General features: G+C 58.5%; 1 protein-coding gene across 1 annotated transcript; it reads right to left on the bottom strand.

Annotated features, from left to right (window-relative positions):
• Positions 1 to 82: 82 nt before the first annotated feature.
• LOC121086576 (mesothelin-like protein) lies at positions 83 to 9,077 on the bottom strand. Its single transcript, XM_040590482.1, has 14 exons — positions 9,031 to 9,077; positions 8,113 to 8,144; positions 7,795 to 7,853; positions 7,551 to 7,600; positions 5,797 to 5,946; positions 5,609 to 5,699; positions 5,368 to 5,516; positions 4,595 to 4,811; positions 4,246 to 4,401; positions 3,934 to 4,067; positions 3,531 to 3,661; positions 3,261 to 3,361; positions 2,114 to 3,026; positions 83 to 1,414 (listed from the first exon to the last, which is right to left on the bottom strand). The coding sequence occupies exons 1-14, from the start codon at positions 9,075 to 9,077 to the stop codon at positions 1,332 to 1,334; spliced, it is 2,313 nt and encodes a 770-aa protein (XP_040446416.1). The 3' UTR covers positions 83 to 1,331.
• Between the last annotated feature and the right edge of the window lie 342 nt (positions 9,078 to 9,419).

The raw sequence follows: 9,419 nt of genomic DNA, 5'->3' as shown, positions 1-9,419 counted from the left end.
TGTCCTCTCTTCATTCGGACTGCCTGCGCGTTCATGTCTGCAGGTATCGGTCCAAATTAAATGGTCAGAAACCCAAGACATGCCTGTTAATTTTCTTTGGTGTTGACTACTCAACACTAAAGAGCTGAGGCTGTTCTCAGCTTTCTCATGGGGAGGGTATAAGAACTTTGTACTAGATTCATTAGGAATTTCTGTTCAAAAAAGCCTCAGTGCAACCTGTATCCAGCCCCTGAAATCCCCCTTTTCCCCCAGGAGGAGAGCCTGCCTGCAAAGACACTATAAATGTCCATTGTCCATGCTGTGCAGAAGGGGAACAGGATATCCCTGGTCTGTCCTTCACTGCAGACTTCTGGGTGGCAAGAGGCTGCCTGCATCCCATGGTGCTGGGGCACTAGCTAGGGTGCAAGAGAGCCGGGTGTAAGCAAGACAGTCTGCATTTTTAACAGCATTGATCCCCTGATAACAATTTTGATATGTTTCATCATGCCTTGACACAGTCTCAGCAAATGGCATGCAATAGTGTCCTCAGCCCATGGAGAATGGGACTAGTAAGTGGAAGATGTGTAAGTTGGAAGGGGAAACGCTTTCTCGTAGTAGAGCTTTAGAGGAGGAGACACTAGATAATGAATGAAGTCAGACCAAAAAAAGTGGAAACTGTTTACACTTAACCTAGGTAGAAAAACTGCAATACAAAGCACTAAAAGCACATCAAAGAACACATTTCATTAGGGGAAAAAAAGTTGATTGATGTTTTATTATACAGCATTGCAACAGTAATCAAGATAAACTGTCTCCAGTTAATCATCCCTATAACTAGGCTTTGCGTAGTTTGAGGAAATCTTGATTAAAAAAAAATAATCTCCCAAGTTCATGAAACAAGTTAAATGCGATTTAGTGTATCTCTCAGCTTTCAGACTGTGTTGCTGCGCCATACTGTGCTGCTTTTGCAACGGCCAGTAACTCAAATCCCTGAGTTGTCCCAGTGGGACTGCTTAGAAGGAAAATACCACTCAGTGCGAGTAGAGCTGGCAGATCTGGGCCTGCTGTCAGCATTAAGACATTGTCAGACCAGTCAATATTGCTGGTGATTTTATTATGTAGAGTAACTAGCTAGTAAGTACCTGTTGGGCTGTTTTGGGCTGGAAAAATAGCTGTCCTCCTTTCATTACCCATCCTCAAAAGTAATAAAATTCTGTGCTGGTATCAAGTGGACAAACTGTTCTTTTCCTGGGTTTCTGCTTTTCAGCAGGGAATTTGCCAGCCCCGTTATTTTGCAGGATGGTGAAAATTAAAGGAAGGATGTAGTGAGTATGGTGCTAGAGGTGGCAGTGTCAGAGAAGCCCTCGCAGCAGTGAGCTTCCCACGACGGTGGTCAGCACGTGCAGTAGGCAGGAGGAGAGTCTGGATCCTGATCCTAGGTGGAGAACACAGAAAGAAGTGGATTATCCAGGTGAAGAGCATGCGTGAGCTGTGAGGGCAGTAGGGTTGCTTTGCGATTCAGATACCCTGAAGAATCGCCCGTGTCAGGACAACGCTTTTCTGTCTTTTGTGGCATTACCATGCCTGCACCCCAGTTATAAATGTCACCTGGCCAGGAGTAGGCAGCAGGACTGAGTCTTACCTTCACCAGCATAAAGCAGGAATAAATCTGTTTGAGTCATGAAAGCAACCAGTGTAGCTCTGTTAGGTTAAAGGACTAAAAAAAGATTTTAGCACTTTACAGCGATGCCTAGTCAGAAACACTATGTGCAGCTAAAAGATGGAAGGCCGTGTCCTTGCCTTGTGAAAAATAGTACCGTGCCTTGGCATTAACGGAATTACTCCAGCTCTCTGCAAAGCGGTGGATGCTCAGAAGGTGATGAGACATCTTAAGGTGCACCTCGCCAGACTTGAGAGCACACAGGGTCTGAAGGCAGTACGCTCCAGACCCAGGGGCTGTAATGCCCTGCAGAGACACGTCACTACCTGCCCAGCCAGCAGCTGTGTGGGGCAACAGCGCACCGGTATTAAATCTGGCCAGGAGCAAGGTAGATCAGCTGCTGCTCATCAGTGAAGGCTTGTGCCTCACCAGCAGTTCGTAAGCCTTTCCCGACGCCGAACATTCACACCTTACCAGCTTCAGGCTGCAGGTTGATGTACCCGTCGGGTGTTGGCCTCGGTGGCTCTGGCACATCTACGGGTGGCTTTTTAGTGGTTTCACCGCTGTGGGTGGTGGAAGAGGGGCCAAGCAATGCCGGAGGGGCACCGGTCTTGCAAAGCAGTGTTGTCGTCGATGAGGTGACACTCTTCTGGGTGGAGACGGTAGAGTTGGGGGTTGGGGTGGGTTTGTGGGAAGGGAGGTTTGTTTCTGTGGCTGCAGTGGCAGAGGTGGAGTTGGGGACAAGGGTGCTGGGCATGACAGTGTGATGAGTGGCAGGAGTGGGGTGGGTGGTACCCCCGGGTGCTGGGGGGTTCATGGACACCAGTGGGGTGCTGGTGTTAGGGGTGGTACCAGCACTAGCGCTGGTGGTGGCCCTGCGTGTGAGAGCAGGGAGTGGGACGGAGCTGGGAGAGGTGGCATTGGGCTTGACAGAGGAGGGGGTGGCCTTATGTGAGGTGGCAGACTGGTGGATGGAGCATGGGATGATGGAGCTGGTGGTCAGAGCAGGTCTGGCAGTGGTGTAAGCGTGGGGGGGAGTGCTCTTAGGGGGGGCTGGGCTGAGAGCGCTTGGAGTGGGAGCCTTGTGGGGGCTGGTACTTGAATTAGTGTGGGGGGGGCTGCTAATGGCAACAGTGGGGAGGGTGGTGGGCACGGGGATGGTGGCTGTGGGGGTGATACTGGCTGAGGCAGTGGGGTGAGGAGGGGGAGCCGTCCTTGTGGGGCCGGGTTCCTCCGTTCCCCCTTGCAGGCCGATTCCCAGGGTGCAGTCCAGTTCCCGCTGGGACTGTCTCTTCACCCAGCGCATCACCGAGGTCTCGTTCTCAGCTTCCTTCAGGGAAGGGAGGTTTTCCCCCAGCAAATTTTTCACATCCACAACGCTGAGTTTCTGCAGCACACATATAGCGTCATCTTTGTTAATCCTCACAGCCGGCATTGCTACAAAACGCTTTTCTAACAGGACTGCAGAGCAAGTAATAACTTCCAAACAAAAATTTTAAAAGGTAAAAAAAAATAGAGAATTGGTGATCTGATGGGGCTCCAGCCTCAAACCCCGCTGCTCAGCCCTCGACTAGCCCTGCCCTTCAGCAGGGAAAAGGGCAGCAGCGTACCGGGAACGTACCTGCAGTTCGTTGGGATTTAGGGCAAGAAAGGTGTCCATGTCCATGTCTATGGCAATGCCAGCTTGAGCCAGATCCTTCAGGTCCTTTGCTGGAGCTCCACCTTTAAAGAAAGCACATGGCGCACCTAGACCCGTGAAACGCTTCCAACGCTTTGGGAGGGGTTTTGGAGACTGCTAGGCATGTCTCTAGCGTGGCTAAACCCCCCGGCCAAGGAAGAGATATCGAACCCCAGGCGCCGTGGGAAGGAGGGCAGGGGCTGGAACACCTACCCAGGTAGGGCCAGATCCGGCAGTAATACGCCCTGGTGCCAGCCTGGCCAGCAAAGGCCACCCGGGCTTTTCTGTAGAGTTGGTCCTTCTTGGTTTGAGAGCAAGAAGAAATGTTTAATTGTCCAGCAGTCCTGGGGCAGGGAAAGTCACAGGTTAGAGCTGGGGGCACCACTCCAAACCACAACTAAAGCCCTTTTGTTGGCCAGGGGAGATGAGTGGTCTGTCCCCGCTCGCAGTGCCAGTGGCTGGGGCAGGGGTGGGAGCGGGACGCAGCCATGCCACCCTGCTGCCCGCGAGTGGGCAGAGGTAAAACGGAGGTGGGGACCTGCCATCCAACCACCCGCTTCCCCCGAGGTCCCAGGGGCTTCACAGGACTGAACAGCATCCCTAAAAAGCGGCTTACTGGATCGCTTCTGGAGATATTTGATTGATCCACTCCTCCTGCAGATTACACAGGTGTCTTCCACCAATTTTCCGAAGCAAGGGCCCAGTCAAGGTGCCTCCCAGTGTCAGGTATCTGCTGAGCAGTTGCTGGACCTGGGAAACAAAGTTCAGTGGTTGCACGCTGGCAGGGAAAGGAAGATGCTGCTGGTAGAAACGTGCGTGCTGCAAAACCGCCGTGCCACGCTCGGGCAACACCTTTGCCCCTGGCTGGGCTCGGGCACCATGCGGTCCCCGTTTGGGTTCCCATCCCCCGCTGGTGCTGTGGGTTTACCTGGGGAGCTTCCCACTTGCCATCCGAGGGGTTGAGCAGGGCTGAGAGCGTGTCACTGGATGTCACCGGCCACAGACTGATCTCCTGCACCGTGTACTGGCGGGACAGTGGCCCCAACAGCTTCAGCTGCTCCTCTGGGATCCCCGAAGGGTAAATCTGTAGGTCAGGCCGGCAGGGCAGAAAAGAGGGTCAGGGAAGGGAAAAGAAGGCAGAAATGGGTGCAAAGAACCCGCCTGGGCGCCTTCATCCCTGCAGCTGGCGATGCAGCACAGCAGGTCCTGCCCGTCCCGCAGCGTGCCCATGCTAACAGGGGGGCGGCGGGGGGGTTCCTGCCCTGTGCCACCGTCACCTGCTCCAGCTTCGCTTTCACGACGAGGAGGTACTCCACGGTGAGCGGCTGTTCCAGCAGAGCCCCCAGGTTTGCTTTTAAAACCTCATTGCTCAGGCACAGGTCGAACTGCTCCCTGGTGTCGTAGTCGATGAGTAAGAAGGGGCCAGCGATGGTGCTGGCCGTGATGGGCGCGGACAGGCAGCCTGCGGGCAGCGGGAGCAGGTCACCAGGCGGCCTCCCCCCGGCCCCAGTCCTGCCACGGGGTCCCACCAGCCCCTCAGGAGAACCTGGTGAAGGAACAGGGAATGGCAGTGACGTGGCTTAGGCCACCGGCTGGGACCGCGAGTCATCCTCCCACCCGCTGGCCCCCAGCCCACGAAGGCGCCTTGTTTGCTTGCTTTCCTTAAAGCTATTCCTGCGGAAGCGGGTGCTGTTTCTGCAGGCACAAGTGCTTTCTCCTGTCAAAGGCAACTCGGAACGCTCCGGCAAGGTGAGCCCTTTCCCACATCGCCCACCAGCACCCTCCGGTCGTGCCGCAGCCCACCCTGGCGCTGCCCCGGCCTGGGTTTGCTCCCCTGCCGGCTCCTTCCCGGCTGCTGCTGCCATATTCCCGCTCCCAGGTGCTGGAAGGACATTTCCCCCATCGCCCCAGTTATGTTATGGGAATCCCACCGCTTTCTGCCCACTCCTGTCCCCCTCCCTGCGGGTGCCCAGATGCTAACCCAGGCCAGGGGTACTACACCCCCAAGAGCTCTGAGCTGGTCCAGACTGGCCACCGTGAAGGGAAACACTCACGGTCCGCGCTCCGCTTCAGCCTGGGACGGGATGAAGCTGATGCTGCCGCGAAGGCCCTGAGGAGGGTCAGGGATTTCTCCCGCTGGGAACGTCCTTGGCTGCCGTACGCAGCCGTGATGCTGCTGCCGAAAGCCTCCCGTGCCGCCTGCCGGGGGGGCAGGAGGTGCTGGGTCCCGCAGCCTCGGGGCTGGCCTGGCTGAGGGCAGCTCACCCTGGGGTCCCAAGGAGGGGGCTTACCTCAGCCACCAAGTTCAGCGTGGTCTGGTTCAAAGCCAGCACGAGCGGCCCCAGATTTTGCAGAGTCTGTAAATCCCAGCTTGAAGGGTCCCTGTGGTCATTGGGAGAAGGACCAGCTCAGCATCCCCACGGGCACCATCCCTCCTGCTCATCGCCCACCCCCACCAGAGCAGATGAAGGCTCCTTACCCATACGCTGTGCCCCCCCCAAGGAGCACGGCGTTGAGGGCATCTCGCTGGGCCCCTGTGAGCGCTGGGCAGAGCTTCAGGTTCTCCAGGACGCTGGGGTCTGAGGCCACGATGGTCTCTGGCTCCATGTCGCACACCAGTGCCCCGAGGCTGTTGAGCTGCTCTGGGCGCAGGCGGCTGCTCCTCACCCCCTGGCAGAGTCAAACCAGCCCTTGTGCAAACGCCTGGCGAGGGGCACGGGGGACCCTGGCTGCCCCTGGGGGGGGCCTGGCCGCCCCGGCTCAGCCCCCACTCACCAGGCAGGCCAGCGCCCCACGCAGCAGCCCTGTCCGCCGGGCTGAGCCCCTGGGCAGCAGGTCCAGGTTCCCGCGGGAAGCCTGGGCATAAAACGCTCCGCAGGTCCCACCACGCACCTCGGTCAAACTGCAAGGGAGCAAGAGTCGGGGACAAAGAGGCTCCTTGTGTCCAGGCAGGAGATCTTTAATTTGTGGTTTTTGTGGGCATGGGGAAAGTAGTTTTAAACTGTTGTGGCTTTCTGAGCAATGAGCTGCTGGGCTGCCTGGGGCTGGGGGTCTCCTACCCTGGGGAGGATGGCTCGGGCATGGACCATCCCCGTGCGCCCCATGCCATGGCCAGCCTGGCCCCAGCCTCAGAGAGGAGTAGGGTGAGGAGAGGACCGGGGGGTCTGCAGGGATGCAGATGCCCCATTCGGGTCTGGAGGTGCCTGCAGAGGTTAACTCTTCCCCCACCGCAGAGCTCCCGCGTGCCCGGGCTGTGCCAGGGCCACACTGGCCAGCACCGCGTGGTGTGATTCAGCCCCAAAACTGCAGCCGTGTGCCGCCCTCGATACTCACTCGAAGAAGAGCAGCAGGTCTGGTGGGTACTGGCCAAAATCAGCCGTCAGGTTCCTGGCAGCGAGCAGCCTGGCCAGGCAGGACAGCTGGGCAGAGAGAGGCTCGTCTTGTCAATGCCAAGGTGGTGAGAGCCCCTTCGCCCCGGCACCCCCCCGGCTCCCCGTGCCCTGTCAGGCTCCGGGGGGTTGTGTGCCCCACTCCTGCCCCTGCCCACCTGGGCGCTGCTCAGCTCTGCTGTTCTGTTTTGCAGTCCCTGGGCAAAGGCGAGGATGTCAGCAGCAGGCAGGTCGCTGGCTGGGATGCACTGGAAGCTTTGCAGGGCTGGCGCTGAGAGGCTGCGTTGGGGAAAAGCAGTTACATTTCACCATCTGCTTTAGCTCCGCATGGAGGACAAACCCACCAGTTCCCTTGGGAAATCGCCCTTCACTCTGACCACTCTGCATGGGGTAAGTGGGAATAACACGAGGTCTCATGAGAAAGTCCCCTGATGGCAGCGCTGGGGCACTGCCAAGGGGGATACCCTGCAGGCGTCAGGATGCTCACCCTACGGCCAGGCGGGTGGCAGAGGTGCCCACCATACCCCAGGCTTTGGGAGAGAGATTGAAGCCAGCAGAGCCTGGCTTTTAGCTGCGGGGAGGCTCCTGGTACATCTGGGTCAGCCCCGTAAAAGGAAGGAAATTCTTGGTGTGTTTGTGCTACAACAAAAGCCGATGCAGCTGAAATCCCAGCCTGGGTGCCAGCACCAAACCGGCTGCACAAGGCTGTAAATCCTCTCCCAGCCCCAGTGACCTGTCACAGGGATGTGGGGAGAAATGCAACATCTACCATGCCAGCCCCACTGCCTGCACCCCCCAAGACTCCTCCTGCCCATCAGAGTCCCCGGCTGGGGCTGGTACTTACTCGGTGTGTTGCTCTGTGGCAGCCAGGACAGCTCCGATGGTCAGGGCGGCCTGGGGAGGAGGGTGGGGGGATGCTCAGCCCCAGCAAGGAATGGGAAAGGCTTTGAAATGCAGGGACCAAGCGGGGAATGGGATCTGATCCGGCTGGAGCACCCAGACCAGCTGCTGCTCCCTGCAAACCCCAGGGAGCCGGGAACCGCAGCATCCTGAGGCCGCCCTGGGTTACGCATGGGGACAAAAGCCACCACAGCTGCTCTCAGCAGTGGGGACCCTTCAGCGACGGGTCTGTCCTTGCTTCCCCGAGCTGGGGGGACAGCCAGGTGCCCAGCACGTTTAGGCTCCCAGCCCTCGGTTTGGGAGCAGGGCAGAGAGGCTGCTGGGCAGCGGGTGAGCAAGGGATGGGATGGGAGGCGGACGGGGACAGTGGCGAGGCCACAGCTTTGCCTCCCTGGAGCCAAGGGCTGGGGGAACTGCAGCAGCTCTGCCACTGCCGGCACCAGCTGTGAGGTTTTGGCAAAGCCCTGGCGTGTTGGGAGCTGCCGGAGCAGCTGGCGGTGACTCACCACTGCGGCTTTCACGAGGTCTGCGGAGAAACCTGCAAGGAAGCGGGAGCCGGTTATAAAGCATCCACATTACCAGCACCTGCGACCCTACGCGCAGGTGGTCGGGGGCTGTTCTAAGGCAGCTCCGGGGTTAAAGTCTGGGAAGGACCTTATTTTCATCAATTTAATAATGTTTAGTAAGTGCTGGGGAGCACCGCGCGGAGAGCAGCCCCTGCAGCGCCCTGCAGCCTGCGCCAGCCCAGGCAACCCGTGGGGCTCCGGGTGGGTTTAGGGGACAGCTAGCAGGCACGTAGGATCTGCCCCCTGAAATCCGTCTGTGCGATGCCCAACGCCCTGCCACTGCAGCTGGGAAAAGCTCCCGCTGCCCGGGGATGCCGGCGGGAGCAGGAGGCAGAGCGCAGGCAGTGCCGGTTGGGAATGAGAAGCAGCTGGAGCATCCCCAGGGCCGGGGGGTGGAAGGGGGTCTTGGGGCAGGGTCAGCCTTAGGGGGACAAGATGTAACTCGCAGGTAACTCACAGAGGCAGAGAGCGACGGCTGCTGGGGCCGGGGCTGCCCGCACCATGCTGCTCGTGCCAGGGCTTTGTCCTTGGCACAGGTCAGGCAAGCTCAGCGCACGGGTGGGAGCCGTGTCCCACGCTCAGGACGGTGCTCGGTGCGCGGTGCTGGCCGGGCTGGAAAGGTGCTGAGGGGTCCTGCAGCCGATTCTCTGGTCCAGTACTGGGGCTGGAGCTGTGGGAGCCCCCACAGTCCGGGGTCAGCGTGCCCCCCGTGCTCTGCGAGTGCCGGCACAACCCCTCCACAACCGAGGGAGAGATTTTAAGTCCTGTATAACAGAAAACAGAATTTCATTCTCCGTCCATCATTAAAAGAAACTCCACAATAACCTGTCCTCCCTGACACCAAAGCCCTGCTCTCACCTGTGCCCTGCAGGAACAGGGTCCCTGTCCATCCCCTGGCTCCGCATGGGACCATACCAGCACAGACTGGGAGAAATCCAGTGTGACCCAGTGGAGGAGCACCAGCAGGCATTGCCTTCCCCCTGTACCCAGCTCCCCATCCCTTACCTAGAAACCCCCGATAGAGAATAACCCCCCATCCTAGAAGTGCCATCAATGGGCTGCCCAGAGCAATTAGCTTATTGCCCTTGGCACCAGACGTGAGTAGTTTTCCCACTAAGTCTCAATATGTTCCCCAAATCCCACCGGTGGCCTTGCCGAGTCGCTCCGTCCAGGGGGATTTGGCTCAGCGAGGAGGATCCAGCAAGGTGCTCACCCACCTGCGGTGGCCGGGGATGGGCAGCACTGGG

The sequence above is a fragment of the Falco naumanni genome, chromosome 4 (assembly GCF_017639655.2).
Source record: "Falco naumanni isolate bFalNau1 chromosome 4, bFalNau1.pat, whole genome shotgun sequence".
In the NCBI taxonomy this organism is placed as follows: domain Eukaryota; kingdom Metazoa; phylum Chordata; class Aves; order Falconiformes; family Falconidae; genus Falco; species Falco naumanni.
The sequence above is the reverse complement of the archived record's forward strand: the minus strand, read 5'-3'. Positions and strand labels throughout refer to the sequence as shown.